The 20,329-nt window shown below is 56.0% G+C and overlaps 1 protein-coding gene across 7 annotated transcripts in view; it reads right to left on the reverse strand.

Moving 5' to 3' along the window:
• Positions 1–15,218: 15,218 nt before the first annotated feature.
• Positions 15,219–20,329, reverse strand: part of EBF3 (EBF transcription factor 3) — a 114,604-nt gene continuing 109,493 nt past the window's right edge. Inside the window, exons 12-17 of one of the 7 annotated variants that reach the window (XM_036495799.2) lie at positions 20,132–20,197; positions 19,614–19,791; positions 18,510–18,698; positions 17,983–18,072; positions 17,270–17,382; positions 15,219–16,378 (exon numbers count right to left, since the gene is read on the reverse strand). In XM_036495799.2, coding sequence (XP_036351692.1) covers positions 16,361–16,378; positions 17,270–17,382; positions 17,983–18,072; positions 18,510–18,698; positions 19,614–19,791; positions 20,132–20,197 — 654 coding nt within the window. In that variant the 3' untranslated portion in view covers positions 15,219–16,360. Of the gene's footprint in view, positions 16,379–17,269; positions 17,383–17,982; positions 18,181–18,509; positions 18,699–19,613; positions 19,792–20,131; positions 20,198–20,329 lie in introns of all 7 variants that reach the window. The other 6 variants (XM_058671597.1, XM_058671596.1, XM_004579738.4 and 3 more) reach the window with 6 other exon arrangements.

Consider the following 20,329-nt stretch of genomic DNA (forward strand, 5'->3'; position numbering starts at 1 on the left):
GGTTGGGCAGTGACTGGTCAGGACTGCGGACTGTGGGCAGGTTTGCAGGGTGAGTGGTCTGTTTTCCTTGGTGTTTCGCCCCATCCTCTCTGCTCAAGTTCATTAGCACTATCGAAACCCTGTGTCAAAATTTTCCCACCCACCCTAGCAAGGCAGTAACCCGCCAGACGGTGGCTCAGGCTCTGCCCCTGCTTGATGCTGGTCTCTGCTCACTCTTGGCAGCCTCCAGAGGTCATTTCCTAAGATCAAGTGTGCAGCGTGTTCCATCCAACAGGCCTTTGGGTGGGAGGGACCAGGGAGCCTGCCCAATGGCCACCTGCTGTCCACTGGGTGGGAGGGACCAGGGAGCCTGCCCAATGGCCGCCTGCTGTCCACTGGGTGGGAGGGACCAGGGCAGCCTGCCCAATGGCCACCTGCTGTCCCCTGGATGGGAGGGACCAGGGAGCCTGCCCAATGGCCGCCTGCTGTCCACTGGGGCTCCTGGTTGTCCACATGGCCCCCAGCCTCCGTAGGCTGATTTCCAGACTGGTTCAGGAGGGTCCAGTCAGGGGTGGCCCGGGTTTGAGGTGAGGTTCCAGCAGGCATGGCCTCACCCTGTCGTCCTGCTCTTGGTCAAGGTGCGTCACATGGAGGCCAGCCTCCAGAGACGGGATGGGTCCCCATGACCGTCCTGGCTGGGTCGCAAGCCAAAGGAACAAGGGTGCCCTCCTGGGCAGCACAGATGCTCAAATGGGAACGAGTCAGAGATTAACATGGCTTAAAGGAGCAATGTTTGTGCCAACGCAGGTCAAGCTGCACCACACCACGTGTCTCAGGTTTCTGGTCTTCTCTCGGCCTGTCAGCGCCTCTATCGTCTCTCCCACCCACCCACCCCTGCCCCAGGCCTTGATGCCCTCACAATGTCCACGGGAATGTCACCACCCCAGAGCATCCTTGCTGTTAGGTAAAGCTCTCTGTGGGGTTGAACTCGAGAGATGTGACTCTTGGGGACTTCCTGTGGAAGTTTCCTTCCTTAGGGGTTTGTGGTAGCTGTAGCTAGGGCTGGTTGAGCACCATCCTGCTGCTCCTGGCCACCCCGTGGAGGCCCGCTGGGGGCCGCTGGTTGTAAGCAGGTGAGCCATGGCTGGGGGCCGAGGTGGGATCTAGCACTGAGTCTATGATTCCAGCCTGGGGGTACCAGCTGCTAAGACAACCCGAACTGTGCCCCAGAAGTGGCAGTGTCAGAACAAAGATAGATGAGCAGGAGATTCCAGAACCCCTAGGTGGCCAGCTGCTTCTCCTGCTGCTGGGCCAGCTCCTGGACTGAGCAAGGACCCTGTGGGCACTTGGCCGGGCAGTGGTGGGAGCACGAAGGATGGAGCTGAAATAGAGCCTTCCCTCTAGAAACATGGGGCTGGGAGGCCCCAATGTGAGTGAAGCGGGCTGCAACACGGAAGACACGGGTTTGCAGCCCGTTATCCTCCCCCATCCTGTGAGTTCAGAGGACGGTTATTTTCTAGGGAGCCCAGAGCCTGTGCCTGTGGGGTCGCAGAGGGCAGCTGCTCCCTGGAGACAGTCTGGGTGGGCTTGCTGGTGTGTGGGGGGGGTCATAGCTCTGTGCTAAGGGCGTGTGTGGGGGGCGGGCAGAGCACACACTGTTTGGTGGTTGGGGCATGTGGACCTGCGGCCCACCGTGTGCATCCCCTGAGAGCTGGGTACACCCGTTGGCATTAGGGTGGGTGTGTGCGGCACGCCTTCTTCAGTGTGGCGACAGGCACTTTCCAACAAGTGCACGCAGTGCTCAAGGCGGAGAAGCGCTAAAGCAATCAATAGCTGCCCGTCAGCACGCCGCGGCCGGCCCACCTGGCGCTCTCCCAGGCTGCTCTGTTGGTTTTGTGTTTCCCGGTGGACAGCCGACCAGCTCTGCCTCGATAATGATCAATATCACTTTATCAATGTATCATGGTTAACAGTGTCTGGGTTGCCTCATAGTCCCGGCTCGGAAAGTGCTTTCAGACAATGCGATTTATGGTCCTCTCTGATGGGGACCCCAAGCACCCCTTAGGAGGGGGAGGCCCAGCTACAGCCGCTGTCTGTGATCTAGGCCTGGCATCGTTGCCCGGGGGGGTGCTGCATGCACGGAGCCCACAGGTGTGTGTGCATGGGGGCAGCAGCCTGGGCTTTGGGAAGCTCCTGCCTGGGGGGACTCTCTCCTGGGAAGTGACAGGCCAGGAAGCAGGCAGGGCAGGTGATGGCCTCGCCCTGGGACATGAGGGTCTGGAGCCCCCTGCCACCAGGGGCCTCGGGCTCACTCCTAGGTCCTCAGGCTCCTGTGTGGACTCGGCTCTACCACCTGGGATGGTGGGTTGGAGCGGGAAGTGGAGCCCGGGGATCTGCCCAGGACCCAGTTCTGTGCACAGAGGAGACAGACTGCCTGCCCCTACACCCCAACTCCCTGACACCTAAAGGTATCCAAGCTTGGAGGGTGAAGCCGGTGGTCTGGTCTTGGTTTCCCCCCCTCCAAAATTTATTGTTTGAAAACGTTACAGGGAGGAGGAGAGAGATCTTCCATTTGCTGGACCACTGTCCTCACAGCTGCAACGCCCAGGGTTGGGCCAAGCTGAAGCCGGGAGTTTCACCCGGGTCTGCCCTGTGGGTGCAGGGGTCCAAACGCTGCCGTCTTCTGCTGCCTTCCCCACGGTATTAGCACGGAGCTGGGTCAGAAATGGAGCGGCTGGACACAACCCGGCGTCCATGTGCGCGACCGGCATCACAGCCCGTGGCTTTACGTGCTCTGTGGAGTAGCTGACAGTACAACCCACTCCTCTCCATCCTCCAGTTGCCTGGAGTAGCCTGGAAATCTCCAGAAAACGTCCTTGGGAACTGATTTCAGATGAGGATTTGGGAGGAAGGGACTGGAGCCGTCATGTGTCCCCAGCCTGGTCATCATACCTGGGTCCTCAGCCCTGTCTGATCTGGACTGTCCATGACCATCATCCTGGGCCTGGCAAGGCAACAGGCAGACCCAAATACCTTCAGCTTGTTGGCAGGGGAAGCCAGGCCCTGCGGCTTATGTGACTTGCTGGGAGTAGGGCTCATCCCAGCTCCCCTACCACTCACACCGCAGGCAGGCCCAGAGTGACTGCCGGGCACCACCTCCTGGGCGCCATCTGCTTCTGGACTGAGAACTCCAGCTACACGCCAGAGGGAGCGCAACCTCAAAGGTGATGGCAGGGAGCGGCCTACCCGTGATGGACCCTGCCAGCCACTCTGCCTGATGCTCACTAGCTGCAGGTCTGTCCCATGGAGTCCCCACCCACGGGGACTCACTGCCCCGGCTCCGAAGCGTGGCCTTGGCCACCCATTCCCATTTCCGCTGCCGACTGCTTTTCTCCTGGAGGCCTTTCTGAAGGGAGCTGGACATGGTGGGCACAGACAGAGGAGCCTCGGCGGGCTGTATGGCAGGCTTCCGCGGAGCAGGCCCAGCCCTGTAAATAACCTCCCAGGTCCTGGTGGCGGCAGATGCACTCCAGCAGTGGTGGCTGGTGGCCCACATGACCTGAGACCTCTGACTTCGGTGAGCAGGCCATGCTGCACAGCTTTGGCAGGGCCTGGTGATGGGATGCCATTGACAAGGCGTCTATAAATATTTAATCCTCGCATTAAAAATATGGGGCAGAGGGGCCATTAGTAGCTGACAATAAAAAGGCTTTCTGTGCCGACCAGGGGGCAAGCGAGTCTCACAGCAGATGACGGCAGGGTTGAGTGACAGAGCTGCACGCCGGAGGGACACAGGCGAGCCCTGCCCGGGCGGTGCCAGGCCAGCCCTTGGCCGACGCATGCGGTCACTGCCTGCCGAGGGCTTGGGGCCGCGGCTGGCAGCAGCTCACCCATGCGCCACGTGCGCTTATTTATGTCTGGGGCCGTTAAGAATGGAGGAAAAAGTTCAGCCCAAGATAAGAAGCTTAAATCTTGATTTTCCCCTTCCCCCTCTCAAAAAGAATGGATTCCTTGCATTGTAAATTATCCAGCCCTTGGCCTTGGCTTGGCAGCTACTTCAGGCTGCTATGGACATTGCATAATCTTAAATATTGATTCTTGCTAGGTCAAAAAAAAAAAGCAGCCAAGAGCATGGTGCTGCCCTGGCCCATGTGTCCTGGCAGCTCCCCTGGCCAGAGCTCACTTCTGATGCCTGCAGCCCCTGACAGTGGGGTCCATGGTGACTAGGAGGGTCCCGGGAGCACAAGCTGTCTCCATCCCACTCCGAGTCCTCAGGCTGACTGGACAGAGTAAACTCAGGGTGATCCATAGCCCAGCGCTCTGCCCAGCCCTGCTTTGCATGGGGAGCAGCCCCACCTGACTGGGGCCCCTCCACACTGGCTGGCGGTGCTCACCCCTGCTGGGGACCCCAGGCTCCCGAGTCCTGGTCCCCCCAGGATTCCTTCCTTGTGCGGTGAGAACCCAGATGCCCGCCAGAGAGGGTGCCCTTCGAGAAAGAAGAGAGCTGTGTAGCGCGGTACTAGCAGCAAGGGCATTAAGCTTCGGTTTCAGGAGAGCGGGGTGTGGGCTTTGTGTAATCCATTAGAGTTAAAAGCAGGCCGTTTCCCATCCCTCCACTTAGCAGACCGCTTAGCACCCAGGGAGAGAAGCGGCAGGCCCTGGTGGGGACTCTGCCTGCGCCCTGAGGCTTGGGGGCGGCGGACTGTGGGCAGGGGGGTGTCTTCGGCGCGGCCACCTGCGGTACAGCGCCATGACAAAGTGCAATTGATTTTGTTGGGCCTCTGTGGCCACTGGTTTCATTATCTGCTACCTGACCAGCCACCCCTGGGTACCTGCCAGCAGCGGGGTCCCCGGCCGTCTGCTGACCGAGCTCCAGACGCGAGGCCTCCCTCTGAAGGCCATCTACACTGAGCCCTCAGTGGAACCTGACCTCACCCACACAAGCTGTGGAGTTGTGAGTCGCAGCCGGCAGGGGCTGTTCAGGGGAGGTCTCCCGGGCGTCGGCCATCACTGTCTCCTGCAGGCTTTCAGGAAGTGTTGAGGCAGGGCACATGTGGGCTCCTTGAGGAAATTCCTATGTGGTTTCCTAAATGATGAAGGCTGGCCCAAGCAGCAGACCCGGGCGCCCTCCTACTGCCCAGGGCCCTGTCTGTGTCAGGGAGCACCCCCAGCAGGCCTCTGCCCTCACCTGGGAGAGCCCTGGGCCAGCCTGCCTGGGTCCAAGCAAGCTGGCCCTTCCACAGTCAGCTGCCCCGCCGATGTGGCAGGAGCCGGCGGTGCAGGCTGGCACCTGGCCGTGGCTTGGGCTTGTCCTCAGCTGTCCCCTATGGGCACCCTGGAGGAAGTTCCCGACTTCAGCCTAGCCCCACCCCAGCCCGCCTGCTGCAGCCACCAGAGGAGTGAATCACTGGATGGAAGACGTTTCCTCTCCTCTCTCTGCCTCCCTGCGGGAACCCTGGAGTCCTTGGGTAAGACATACATGGACTGCCCCACTTTCTGAATGGGAAGATACATAATTTCCCAGTAGCTGGCAGTCTGCAGCTCCTAAATCATGTAGTGTTAGCACATGAAAACAGCTGTGAACATTCCAGAGAAGTCTGGGAGATAGCCCCTTACAGGGGTAAGGATGTACTTGAAAAATCACACCAAGTATTGGGGTACCTGTGCCCATGGAGGTGGCAAGACATTTTAAATCAGCAGGGGGGACCCTCTAACTTGGCATAGATGATGTGTGGATAATTTGTTCCCTATTTTTAAAAATTCCCCTCTAATCAAGCATGAAAAACTGTGGTGACATCATAAATCTAAGATGTGAAAACTCTGCAAGAACCCTGAACAAAAATGAAGGGGTTTGGTTAGGAAGCTGAGCTGTGGAGGGTAAGGTGGCCTGGATGGCGGAGCCAGGAGGAAGGCAGAGAAGCCGGACAGGGAGTGACTGCCTTAGAGGTGCCCAGCGGGCAGCCAAGTGATGGCCAGTGTGCACACGGAGCTCTGGCGACGCGGCAGGACCAAGAGCAGCAGCCCAGAGCCCAGCACAAGGGGCTCAGGGCCCGGGGCAGAGTGGATGCGTTCCTCCTGGTCTGTGTGGGTGAAGGAGGCGAGTGGGTGTTCCCTGACCGGCTGGCTCTGGGAATCTAAGCAGTGCATGAACAGCACGCCCGTGGCTGGCACTCAGAGAAGCACTGCTTTGCCCATCAAAGCCCAGGGGGGCAGGCTAGCCTTGCCCTGTGACCTCTTCCGTATCGTAGAAGCCACGTGCTGGAAGTCCAGGCAGCCTTCAGTCCCGAGTCGGAGTGTGGCTTTACCTGCCCTTCACCAACCCGCTACCTTCAGGGCTGACTCCACACTGTTGCCCTGGGCTGGCTAAGCTTAGGAACTTTCCACAGTGGGTTGGATCAACTCCCCCATACCACAGGTGCCTCTCAGCTTAGCTGTGTGTGGCCGCTCCCTGAGCCATGCACACGACTAACCCTGTCATCATGTAGATCTGTTTTGAAGTTATTTTTCTCAACTAGGTATCATGGGGCTTTTTTTTTTTCAGTTTATCAGTCTTGAGTAACTTCTATTCAATTATGGATATTCAATATTGCACTGTCATTATAAGTGGTATTTTCTTTTATATGTCATTTACATTTTCATTTTCTTCTTATTTGTGACAAAAGCATTGTTTTCATAGCGAAGAATATGAAAATTTCCAACAAGGGACTGGTTGAGCAAACGCACTTCCGGCTTCCTGATGGATGGTGGTTCCTTGCACAGGGAAGGGGGATGGGGAGACGCATGGTGAGAACTGCGTGGAAACCCACTCCACCTTGTGAGCGCAACCCCAGGCCAAGGCCCACAGGCCTGTCAGCAGGTACTGGCTGCACGAGAGGGAGCAGGTTTAGGCTGGAAATAGGAGGATTAACCTTCCCCCAGTCCGACTTCCTTGCTTTAATAATCCTGGATTACACCGCAGTGAGAAAACAGCAGATTATTCGTTCTGTAATGCTTTTCTTCTGGCTCGGGTCTTGGCCCACGGATACGCAGGGCAGAGCTGACATCAGAGGCCCACGTGGGCCCTGGGCAGGCCGGGCCTGAGCCAGGGGCCTTTGCCATGCGGTGGCCTCACTTTAAAGGTACATCGGAAGGCTCCTGCTAAGCGGGAGATTAGAAGGGAAGTGGACTTGGATACCAAGTCCCATTTCCTGTTGGTGTGGGCCCCGGGAGGCAGCAGTAAGAGCTCAAGTGATGGGACTGCTGGCCTCGTGGGAGAGCTGGCCTGAGTTCCTGGTCCTGCTTCCACCTGGCCGGGAGCCATCAGGGAAACACAGGTGGGCGCTCACAGTGCCTCTCACTTTCTGGGTGTTGCTCCGAAAGGGGAAAACAACCTTAGAAAGGGGATAGGTCTTTTTTGTACAAAAGAATTTAGAAGCCCAGATGTTGTTTTTTTCATTATGCATGGTTTCCATGAACTTTGAAGCCCCTGGCACATTACCGGCTACTACTACTAATAAGCGGCACCATAGAATAAAACCTTGTCAGGCTGGAAAAGCGGTTCTTAGAGGGACAACACAGGTGAGACGAAGCCACGTGTACGGCACACAGGAGCAGGTGCCTCGGGCCAGGGTCCTGCATCTTGTGCCCTGGCCTCCATGTGGATCCACTCTACAGGCACATCGGATAAGACATAGGGGATTACGTGGAAAATTAATTTTACTGAATAGTGACTAAAACACTGAAAATATCTATGGTTTATTATGACTGTTGTATTTTTACTACTTACTGCTTTATTATGAATACGTGAAACAGCAGGATCCAACACCAGCATGCTAATTATCCATCTAATAACCCCAAACAAGCTGGCAGGCTCTTGGCAAGCCCTGCCTGGCAGCACTTGCCTGCCCATGGCTGTGGTCAGGATGGACGTGGCACACGGGGCAGCAGCTTTCCAAGTCAGGATGTGAGCTGCTTCTGGTGTGGTTCACAGCCCTGGGTGAACACGGCCTGAGCAGTGCCTTTGCATCCCAGCCTTTCTGTCCACTGGAAACCCCTGTGCCCACTGGGGAGAAGGCACAGGGGTCGACTCAGTACAGCATGGACCAAACCACATGGAGTGGTCACCGGTCCTGAGCCGTCCAAGATGTGGCCCAGAAAGGGGCAGATCTGAGCTGAGGCCACACTGCCCAGGAACGTGCTGCAGAGGGAGGGAGGAACCAGTGGCAGGAGCCAGAACAGCCAGCCAGGAGGGGGTATGGGCTGGGCACTATGCCTGACCAGCTACTGGCAGGACACAGGTGCGCGCAGTGAAGGGGCTGTGCTTGCCCAAGGCCCGCCCTCGGGCCCTGCCCCGTGGGAGCTGCCTTGGAAGCAGTGCCGGAGCAGGCTCAGGGTCGCTGCTGTCCGCCTCAGACGTGCCAGCTCGCAGAGCCAAGGGCATCATCCCTCGGCATTCCTGATTTCCAGGACAGCAGGTTAGAAAATTGTAAGAAATTTTAAAAGAGAAAATTAATACATTTAGGATAGCAGGACCAAGTATTCTAGAGTTTGGGATACGATGAAAATAACAAAACTTTCTTCCCCCTTAAATGTGCTATTTGTTTGAAAGGCGCAGTTAGAGTAGGACCAAGCAAGCCGTCTTCCATCCGTGGGTTCACTGTCCAAATGGCCCCAGTGGCCAGAACTGAGCAAGGCAGAGTGAGGCGCTTCCTCTGGGTGTGCCTGTGGATACAGGGCCGGGCGCTGGAACCATCCTCTGCTGCTCTCCCAGGCACATCAGCAGGCAGCTGGGCAGGAAGTGGAGCAGCTGGGACACACGAAATGCCAACGCTGCAGGTGGCAGCTTGATTTGCTGCCCCACGATGGTAAAGGAAGCCTTTACAGCCGTCTTGAAGGAATTCTGTTGGCCTTGATTTGAGAATGCTCAGGCTTCAGACCTGGACTTGGAGTGCATCCTGCGTGGTTCTCTGCCGACCTCTGAGGCAACCTCCCTCAGCCCCACGGGCAGGCACCTGCCCTGGCTCACACGGCAGTCTCTGCCTCATGCCTGGGGGTGTGCAGGAGCCCCGTCCTCCCCAAGGTGTGTCTTCCCCGGCCCTCCCCTGGGCCCCTGGCAGCCATTAGGAGCTCAGGTGGGTTCCTGTGTCTTCTGCCGCGAAAACACAAAGCCCTTCGGTGTGTGTCTTCACGAAGAGCGACGTGTCCTCTCCTGCACTCGGATCCAACCAGGGGACATCACACAGCAGCCTTCCTGAGAGACTGGCCACATGGAAGGCAGCGCCACTTGTGGAAGCGAGTGCCTCCTGTGGCTTCTCTGGTGCCTCGGGCATTCTTGGCCCAGAGGGGTCACCTCGGTGAGAGACCCTCACTCGCCAGCCCTGCTCTGGCTCCTCACATCCCCAGTCCCGGGCAGCTCACCCACTTTGGTGGAGTCCCTCGGCTTAGTCTTGGGGCCATGGGACAGGAAGCTGAAGGGGTAGACGCACCTGCTGTCTGTGCACAACCACTGATGCCCGTCTCTCCTCCTCCAGGACTGGGCCAGCACCGGAGGAGGCTCCTAGACCATGTGCTTCCAGAATGGTGAGTCAGAATGAGCCTCTTGGTGAAGCCAGCCTGCCTCGAGTTTATTCCACTCATGAGACCCTGCCAGGGCCCTGGGGTTGCAAAGTGGCCGGCTCTGTGCAGGTCCCTTCCTGGGAATTATGCCTTTGAGGTCTTTTGTGACCTCAAGAGTCGCCGTCTGTTGTGGCTGACGAGTCCTTGGGTGCATGGATGCCATGCTAGTTGGAAATCCATCCTCACAACGTGTCTGGTTGTTCTGGCCTCCTGGCATCATGAGTTGTCCTGTGGCCATGTGGAACCACAGATCCTGGGCTGTATGCACTTGACAAAGTGCTAGGCTGTTTCCCGGAGTGGCCACCTGCTCGCCAGCCTCAGGGGCAGGGGAGGGGTCCGAGCCATCCCCCTGGGCTCTGGTGCTGTTTTGTGGCTCTCCTTGGGCCATCCTCTGCTTTTCCTGTGTGCTGGGAATGCGTGTGTCTTGTTGGAGGAAAGGTCAGTTCAGCCCTTTTCCTGTTTTAAGATTGAGGTGTTTTCTTGCTGCTTTATGGGAGTTCTTTATGTTCAGATGTAAGTCGCTTAACTGATGCGGGTTGACTAGCTCATACGCAAGATGTTTGGAACTAGACGTGCTGTGGAACCCAGGTGGATTTAGCTGTTGGGAAACCCACTGGCACAACTGCAGGCTTTTGGCGTTTGCAGCCACGTCTCCACAGAATAGAGCAGAAAGCAGTGGGCAGAGCCTGCGGGCAGCATGTCCAGCCTGCCCAACACCTTCACCTCCCTTCTGTGAACATGTGTGTGTGCTCTGCTTGCCTGTATTCTGTCACTTGTGTGATATGGAGGAGTTTCCACTTGGGGTGTCGTGGGAGCTCTCAAAAGTCCTCAGATCTGGGAGCCACCACCGCCAGTGAGTCCAGCTGCTGTGACGTGAACACAGACAGTGGCTTAACCTTAACCTGCTGTGACACAATGCCAGCCCCAGTTTGTCAGTTTCAAGAAAGACATCCACTGAAATTTGAGATTGCACTGATTGTGTAGGGCCATTTGGGGAGAATTGACACATTTTCAGCAGGTAGTTTTCCAGTCCATGAACATGGTATATGCCTCCCCTCACAGACACTGGGCAGCCCTGTGATGCCCACGCACACCACTGGCATAGCTTCTGCAGCTTTCTTCCTCAGCACTGGGCACTTTGCACACTGTTTTCAATGATGACATTTTAACAATCTTGTTGCTAAGTGTTCGTTATTATCCTAGAAAGACTGCTATTTGTATGTATTTGTATGAATTTGTGCATTAAGTCTAAGGCCTTGTGCAGTACTGGGGGCTTTCTCATAGTGCCAGTTTAAAATAGTTTTCTCTAAGTTGTCTTGAGTAATTTGGTTGTACACATCAGAAGCCTGCTCAAAGAAGCTCAAACCAAAGTGAAGCCAGGAATAGGCTCTGGAGGAATGCTAGAATATCCAGGGGCTGGGCGTCATGGGACCTATCCTTGTGCCCCTCTGTGCCCTGTGTTCTTGTACTCACAGCACCCCTCATGTTCTCCAGCGACTTGACATGGAAATCAGCAGCCGTCTTTATCATGTTCTGCAGGTCTTCATCAGGCCCCCAGTGCAGGGGTGGGGGTTGGGGGGAGATATTGCTGGACCCTCCTGAGCCTCCTTACTTTCTTGACCCAAACTTGACTTTGTTGTCACTCCCTCTGTCTCCCTTAGGTGTTAGTATACCTGTTCCCCCACCCCACCCACCATTCTGTCCATAAAAGCACAAGCGACTTCCTAAACTGTGAAAGACCCACTAAGGTGCCATGAGTGAAGAGCCCTGTCCCTCCCCACCCCACCCTCACTCGGGCATCTGTTACTGGACACTGTCTAGAGACCCTATTTAAGAAGTAGGACCCAAGGAGTCTTTAGGCAGAAGGGACACCCACCACCTCTAGAAGCAGCACCTGCCCTCACTTTGTCCCAGGTCACGGCTTTCCTGGGAGGGTCAGCACTCACCTTGGGGCTCACACCAAGGCTCAGCTCCTGGGCCTGGACTACTGCCCCAGGAATGGAGGCAGGGAGGGTGCATCGCAGGCTGTGTGTCCCGGCAGCACAGAGGAGCCCATGGGATGTGGAGCTGACGCCTGGGTGGCTCCAAGGTGGGGGCTGACTCAACAGAGCTTGCGGCTTAGACTGCCTTCTGCCTGCATGGCCAGGAGAGCTTGTCTGGGCTGCTGCCCACCCAGCCCACATGCCCCACGCTGTCCACGGGCAGAGACTGACCACAGCCTCCTGAGATATCCCTGGACATCTGTCAGCCTAGACCCGGTGTCCACGCCCAGGCCCCAGGCCTGAGGGTTCCTGCCAGCATCCTGGCCTCAGCAGGCCAGAGAACACTGCTTGTCTTCTGGCCACAGGGGAGGGACGCGTTGTCCATACTCGCTCCCAGCCTGGGAACAGAGACCCTCTCGCAGTGAAACCTGCGGCTCCACACTGGGACATGACAAATGACCAAAAAATCAATTTGTAATCTGATTGGAGGTTTTTGATTTCCTCTGATGAGTTTAAATTTCATTAGAAGCAACCTCATTCCCACATAAAAGGAATCCTTGAAGGGTAAACGGGATTGTCTCACCGAGTACAAAGCACCCCAAGTCTTTTGTGTGATTTATTCATGGCGTTAATTGCAAGGGCCGACCCGCTGTGTCCATCGGCAGCTCAGCTGCTATCAGGGCCCGGGATCGGCGGGCAAACGGGGCGCACAAGGGCTCACATTGAGCAGGGGACCACGCGGGCATATCGACGCCCCGTTATCAACAGCCCTGTGAGATGGCTGTGCTTCTCTACAGTCTGAATCGTGTGCGTTCTCTGCCAAAAAGAAAAAAAAGAAGATCACTGTGGCCTCTTGTCTTGATGAGGAATTGACATTTGCTGGAGACTTGCGTGGGTGCTCGCGCGGGCAGATAAGAGCGGGGCTGGTGCTCAGCCTCTCTCCTTGACCCGCCAATGAGCATGGATTTCAGGAGGTCTTTCTCAGCATTTGAACTCTAAAAGGTTGAGAATGACACCACCCCTTATAGACAAAAGATAACCTTGCCCTTTGAATATATCGATTCTTTATTAACCAGGCTGTTTAATGCAATGAAATGAGGCATTAGATTGAAGCCCATTTCAAGTGCTTTGAATAATCTTTAAAAGCTTGAGAGATCTTAAAAGGCTCCCTGACCATGATTGGCGTGTGTCTGGGGAGAGCACCGGGTGCTTGCTCTGGAGTGGGAAGGAACTAGCGAACTTTTGTCCTACCAGCAACCCCCAACCGCAGCTCACAGGGCCCTGGCAAGGCAGCCGGGCATGCCTGGCCCCAGCTCAACCCTGTGCCAGGCAGCTTGGGGCACAGAGGGGTTAGGGGGCCGGCTGCAGGCGGGCGTCCCGAGGGCCTCTCTCCTGCCGTCTCGTTAAGGCTTGAAACCAGAGCGGCTGAGCATGATTTCCACTGACCGCAGAAGGCATTCGCAAGTTTCTTTATGTTTTGAATGATTGTTTCCTGTTTTGCTCAGCAGAACAACTAATTAGGATGACATTTGTGAGTGCTAATTTAGATCACACTTACATGTAGGTGCTACAGAGCTGCAAGCCAAAACACGCCGGCCCACTGGCACCACAGAGAAGTGCCATGCAGCAGGTGCACCACAGGCTCCCGGAAACTGAGCACCATGGTGGCAGTGGTGCAGACTGGGACCCGTGTGGGCACAGCATACCTCATTACCCTGGTGCAGCCAGTAATGGACTGCGCAGGCCATGGGGGCTGGGGTTGGTGGCCCACACGTGGGGCCTCAGCCAGCACCAGCACCCAGTGCTCTGGGGGTCTGCCCACCCCACCTTGGCCGCTACCCTCTTGGCCAAGGGTCACTTAAGGCGGCATTTAGGTGTGGGGCAGCCAGGGCTGTTGCCCTCCACCTGCCACGCCCTCTGTGGGGCACAGGCTTGATGGTGGAGGTTGAAAGGGTGGGAGCCCCCTGTGCCACATCCCATGTGTGTCACCTGCAGTCAAGGCACATCTCACACATCTGTGGTACCTCCTGGATCGGAGCCCACAGTGATGGTGGCAGACCTGCCCTGCTCAGGTGCAATGACAGACTGGCAGCTTGCTGGAATGTTGTGGTAACTCAGAAGGGCTGAGCTCCAGACCCCGCATGTGTGTGCCAGTAAACACCCACAGTAACTCCAGTGTGCGTGGTTGAGACAATGCAGTAATGAAAACAGAGAAGACTGCCAGAAGTGAAATTCACAGACAAGAAATACTTTAATTAAATATTGTGTAAAATGAACATTTTTATACAGTTAAATATCTGAAAAAAATGTACAGATAAAACAATCTCATTGTAGGGTTTAACAGTAAAATCTACCATTGAGTGGAGCGCTCGGTTCTGAGACAACAAAGCCACGAGGGCGCCGACTAATTTTCTCTAAGACACAAATCAAGTGTGGGGATGAAGGAGTTTGCAGACGCTCTTAGACATGGAGCTCTTCTGTGGAGCAAACCCTTGCTTAGACACAATCGAAGTGGAGACGGTTTGGTTCCCAAGTGATGTCTCGGGCTGCTCTCCAAGCTGAGCTGGGGGTGACCCTCTGGCCACAGTGGGCGCAGCATCTGTCCTGCACCCGAGTGCCTTGAGGAACACCGTCTGAGTTGTGCACTGCTGTTTGGGTCCAACAAGGCTGCTCAAGTCCCCCCTTCTTGGCTCTGCCTCTGATGTCTACGGCAGTGTGCATGAGGCTTCCTGCACCGTGTCCCTCAGCCACCAAGTGCAGAGGGGAACCACGGGCCACCTGGGTCTTACCGTGGGTTTGGCACTAATAGGCACCACCACTCCCAGAGGTCACTCTGGCCTGCACCGTGCTGGCGGGGCAGCAGCCAGATCTGAGCTGGAAAATGCATCATTAAAAAAGGGCCCGCGCAGGGTGCCTGGGGCAGCTGAGGGACCCAGGGAGGAGTGGCATGGGCAACAGGCTTGTGCTTTTGTGTGTGTGTGTGTGTGTGTGTGTGTGTGGTTTTACACCATCTTGAAAGAAACACTGGCTAACAACTGTGGCATCAGCCTGTGAGAAAACAGCACAAAGGTTCTTGCCTGTGTGTTTTCTTGGAAAGAAGTCCACTTTTAAGGCATCAGAGAAGTTAATGTGGCAAACATTTTAATCAAAACATCAGAAGTAAATTTAATTTTAAACTTTAGGCCTCTGAATTTTCCAGTAAACACAATTCAGCTACTATGTATGTGGTAGTCATGGGTGACAGCTAAAATGACTTTTTACATTCTACAAAAAAATAAAAAGGACCCAGAGCCCCACGGTGCCGCTGCCTCGCGGCCACTCCACATGCGTACGATCCATTGGGTTTGTCTCAGCCGGCTGGCACCGCTTCGCTTTCACTATACAACAGACTTCTTTTTTCAAAAGTATTTGTTCAGATAACTTAAAAATAATATAAAAATAAACAATGAATTTGACTTTTTCTCAAAATAATAAAAAACAATAGGCTGGAAAGTCTAACCAATAGGTGATGCTCAAAGTACAAACACAAGGGCGGGACACGGTTCGGTTTAGGGAGAAGAGATCAGAGACAAGTCTTGGCTAATGTTCTTCCAGCGTCACAACACCAGGCCATGATCGGAAACCGATACAGACAAGAAAAGGAAACCAACGGGGAAAACAATGTACAAAATCTCAAAGATAAATACAATATTTATAATTGATATGTTACAAAATAAAGTCCCGTAGCAACCGCAGCTATCAGTGGAGAAAGCAAGAACTGGATGAAAGCCATTTTACCCCTTATGAGACACATAAGGAATAAAACTTGTGGTTTTTTTTCTAAATCTTTCAGTGGATCTGAAAAAAATTCAAGACAAGTGTATAAATATTTAGCTACAACTTTGGCAAAATCACAAAAGTCTACAAGTTTATAACCACATACAAAACACATTGGGGAAGAAGGGTCTAGAAGTAAAGGACAAGTTCTGGTACAAGAAACAGACCTCACAGTAGCCTAAGAATGCAACAGTATACAGTGCTAGCAAAAGTGGAAAAAATGTTGCAGATCACACTTGCTTAACAAGAAGCTCTAGCAGTGGGCGGGAATTGGAACCAACAGACAGTAGCGTGGTTTTTCTCTGTCAGTGTGCTTGTTGAAGGCAAGAGAATTCAATATCAAAGGTACATTTTCTAACTACAATAAGTTACAAAGTTTCGTTTCATTAAGATGAAGTTAAGCAGTGATAAACCCGCCCTCCCCGCCCCCACCCCCCTCCTAATCTTACAGTCATCCTCTCCCTCCAGTCTGATGGCTCATACCTGCTTGGCCCCCTTCTGCTCACCACAAAAAAATATTTCACATTATAGAGATACACAACCATTGTGAATCTAAGTATGAGTACAGAAAAATGTCTGGAGGCATTTTTCCTCAGTGTTTCATGATCATCAAAATGGTGCATTCACGAAGTTTCTCCCAACACAGATAGCAAGTACTAGACAGAGCCAAGACGGGGCCAGAAACTTTATACAAAATAGGCGTTGCTTTCTTGTCCTTGTTCTCCAGGACTGAGAAGTGTGAAAATACGAGAAAAGTTCAGTCAATAAAATGGAATTGTTCATGAAGAAGTAGGCTGTTTGCATGTTGATTCTTAATAGTTTAAATAAAATCTTTAAACAAAGTCTTTTGTAGCGTCTCGACGGCTGCTGATGGTCTCCAAGATGCGTCTGGCGTCAGCACGCCCTGGTATGCCAAACGTGTCCCCTGAAGTCCGTCTGTGACGCTGGGTGCCGTGGAAGGCAAAGCAACGCCCCTCACATGGGCGGGACTACCAGCCCAGACATAGCTGCAAGACAGGAGCAAAGAGCAGTTACTGCCGGAGTCCACCCCGCGCACACTCCCGCCACCGCGGCCAGGTACACCCTGCCCTCTGCGCCATCCTCCCCTTGACCCGCCTTGGGCGAGGGGGAAGGGTGCTGGGGAACCTGCAGTAGGGGGACAGAAACCCCCAAGGCCCCTCTCTCGCAGCATCTGCTGAGAAGGGCGGAGGCATCTGACATTTCCAGCAGAAACAACCGAACGCCAGGCCCCCTGACACTGGCTGTCTCTCCTCTCAGGCCAGCCTGGGATCTCCTGGCTCCCTCAGGGACAGCTGGCCTGGCCTCGGCTTCCCCTCTGCTCAGGCCTCAGTCCTGACCCTCTGCAAACAGTTCTGAGTTGTAACAGTGAGTCGGGGGCCCTCGTGGGTCACCACCTTGCCAGCCCACCTGCTCTGCAACCCCAGAATCCTGGGCCCCCAGAAACTGGGGTCTAAGGGTGCCCACTTCTCGCCTCGACTCAGGATGGGGCTTCGAAGCTGGCCCATGGACTGGTACTGGTCTAACTGGAGGGCCTTTAGCTCCAGCATTGTTTAATTTTTGTCAAAATGATGGCTCTCGCTAATTTATGCATAACATATTAATACATTTGTTCGTGTAGTGATGTGTGCTTCCATTTCTCAGGTCATTAATCTCAAGAATGTTAATCTACCTCCGACTCACCGTTACAACATTTATGTTGCGCAAGACCTATGTGTGCACGCTTTGGTGTGGCACCCGCTCTGGGTGGCCACACACGAGGTGCAGGCCCCTCAGCACCTGCGGGTGGGGCGGCCCTGGCCGGGTGGCAGCGCTGGGAAAGCCTGGGCGTCCCTCCTGACACTAACGGATGTCAAGACAATGATTGCAAACCGTGATACCTTGCCAGGTCCTTTTTTGAGCATTAGTTCATCAAAGTGAAATATCCCACCGACTTCACAAAAGGGCCAGTTTGTCTTCTCCGCGGCTACGTCCTCAGCACCCAGCAGAGAGCCTGGCACATAGTAGGCGCTCAGTAAATACTGATTGAATGGATTCATGGGTTTTCAAGGAGTAACTGGATTTGACTTTGAGCAGGAGGAGCATCAAGCAAGGGCGGTGTGTGCAAGAGGCCAGACGACTGCCACTTAGTGCAAGCGCCTGAGGGGCTAGGTGCAGAGCCTCCTGCCAGCTTGCCAGGCTTGGGGCGTCCCACCTGGCATCACCAGGTACACACCTCACTGGCCAGAGGGGCTGGGTGCCCCTCCCACGGGCCCCTTCTCCACACAGATCGGTCCAGATGACGCCCCCACGCCCCTGTCCCTGGTACAACTCTGACGCCCACGCACGGACAGGGCTGTGGCCACCCATGGCCCCTCTCCCGCACTCATAGCCTGGGGCTGCCTGGCAGCCCAGAGCCACGGTGGGCCATGCCCCAGCCCAGTGCCAGGCCAGGGCAGACAGGCCTGGCTGCTGGAAGAGACCAGGGAGAGACAGACCAGGACCAAGAGGCGCAGCCTCGTACTGGCCAGGGAAGGCCGCCCCCGTGGGACTGGCAAGTGGCGGCTGGGAGAACAGCATGCAAAGCCCAGGGCAGGCCCACCTCCTCACCCACCTTGCAGTCCGTTCCCGTTGGCGCTGGTGCAGGAGGGGGGAGGAGAGGCCTGGGGCCGGACCACGGGCGCGAAGGCGCTCTTCTGTTTCACTGCGGAGATGACATTGGCAGGTGAGAATGAGAAAATGCCGTGTGTGCTGCTACAGTTTGAAGGGAGGGTGACCGAAGAGGCTGCCATGGTGGGGCTGGACGGCACTACTGCAACAAAGCAAACACGTCAGCACGCAGGCCCCGCCCGGGGAGAGGCCCACAAACAGAACACCACACGCTTCCGCCTGGGCCGCGCGCTGGAGACAGGGCAAGTGCTGGGGTCGGCGGGGCGCAGAGCACCTCTGCCGGTGGAGAGATGGCGTGGGGCGGGGAGGGGCCGCGTTCTGGGGGGCGGTCGCCATCGGGACGCCCAGCCTCTGGGGCCACCCTTCCTTTTATCCAGTAGCTCACATCACAGAACACCCAAGCAATGCACACACTCGACTTGGTAGTGGTATGAATGTGCGTGATGACGCGTGACAAAAACAGACACTTACTGCCGTAGGGAGAGTTAGCGGAGGAGCCATTAAGAAATCCAGGCGAGCCAGGGACCCCTAGATTGGCCATGGCGCCACTTCCATATCCATTCATGCTAGTGCTCACTGTGTTGTAATTGGACTGCTGGGGAGTACTGCTGGGTACGTATCCTCGCGGGGACACGCTGCTTGTATTGCGACTGTAGCCGACTGTTGAAATTCCCCCCCCCCCGGCCAAAAATAACGTTATTATCAGCGACAGACACCTGGGGGGGAGGGGGGTTTCCCCAAGAATCTACATCATAGCGTAAACATTCGGGATCGACCTCAGCTTCCCCCTAGCCAGTGTGGGTAACCTTGTCACGCCAGCCCCGCTCCTCTCCACCGGCTTTGACACCGGCCCGAGCGGGCTTCGATCTGCCCGTCAGCCACCGTTCTCCTCGGACGCAATTACCAGCGGCTCGGACCCCCGCTCTGTCCCCCACACTCGGTGAACTCTGAGCCCCCACAGACATTCAAATGCCAGGCCTGACAGGGGGAGCTTGTTTGTGGCCCGACTCCCCGCAAAACCTGCAACCTGCGTGGCGCTCATCTCCGAGTGGGGGTGGGGTGGGGAGGAGGGAGGTGTCTCCTGAGAGGACCACCTGACCACCTGAGTGGGCCTTAAAGGGGAAACAGACTCAAGTGGACTCAGATAACAGGCTCAAGCCACAAGGTGCTGGGCCCTCGGCCGGCCCAGGTCCCTGTCCCACAGGAGAAGGCAGGGGCGGAAGTGGAGGAGCACCCCTGCCCCAGGACCCTCAGCCCTGGCAGTGACTCCTCCCAGACTTGACACCCAAGGCAGCGCCTGCTGGCTTCCTGCACTCCAGCTGCGCTAGGGCTTAGCCCGGTCAGGGAAGCACCGTATTCTTGAGTCCGTCAAGAGAAACTCTAGTGAACCCCGGCAAGCATGCCTGGTCAGGCCTGAGTCCTCTGGGCACCCCTGGCACAGCCCTGGCTGGGAGAAGGGGCAAGGCGGAGCCAGGGCGCCAGGGCCCCTGTGGCCATCCCACCAGGCTCCCAGCACGTTCAGCTGCAGCTAAAGGAGGGCGTCCAGGAACCGGGGCTGCCCACACGGCCGCCTACCTTGGTCATTGGCCTGGGACGTCTCGGACACGTTCACGGCCAGCTGGCTGCTGAAGGAATTCACGCCCATCATGCCCGTGTGCGCAGGGGTGTTACCCAGGGCCGGGATCTGGTTGTGATTGCGGGGAACGCTGTACAAGGCCTCCGCGATGTCAGCCGCTCGCTTCAGTATGATCTCCTGGGGCAGGGACGCACAAGTGCCGGTTACACCAGGGCTGGCTCGGTCACCATCCCGGCCCCTGCGGAACTCGCCTGCCTGGGCTGCACAGTCTGTCGGCCCAGGTTGTGGTAAAGCTCAACTTTCCAATGGGAAAAGAACTTCCCTTGGAAATATCATTATCGGACACGCCTGCTGCATTCTGACCCAGGACCCCCAGACCGCAATCCCTGAACTCCACAGGGGGACGGGGCAGCCAGGGCAGGAGGGCCCATGAGCGTCACTCAGCGTGACGGCCGGGCTAGGAAGCTGGTCTCTTGCCATGCCCCCGTGCGGGCAGCCCCGGACACTGGCCGCTCACCTGGTTATTGTGGGGCATTCCGTACAAGGCTTCCACGAGGTCCGCTGCCCTCTTCAGCAGCACTTCCTAGAGGAGAAGTAGACGGGCAATTTCACGGGCGGCACGGATGGACACGGTGACCCACCCAGACAGCTGGGCAAGCCTGCCAGGGCACAACGCCCTAGGTCTGTCAGACTGGCAGAGGTGCTGGGGAAGTGG

The sequence above is a fragment of the Ochotona princeps genome, chromosome 13 (genome assembly GCF_030435755.1).
Source record: "Ochotona princeps isolate mOchPri1 chromosome 13, mOchPri1.hap1, whole genome shotgun sequence".
Classification (NCBI taxonomy): Eukaryota; Metazoa; Chordata; class Mammalia; order Lagomorpha; family Ochotonidae; genus Ochotona; species Ochotona princeps.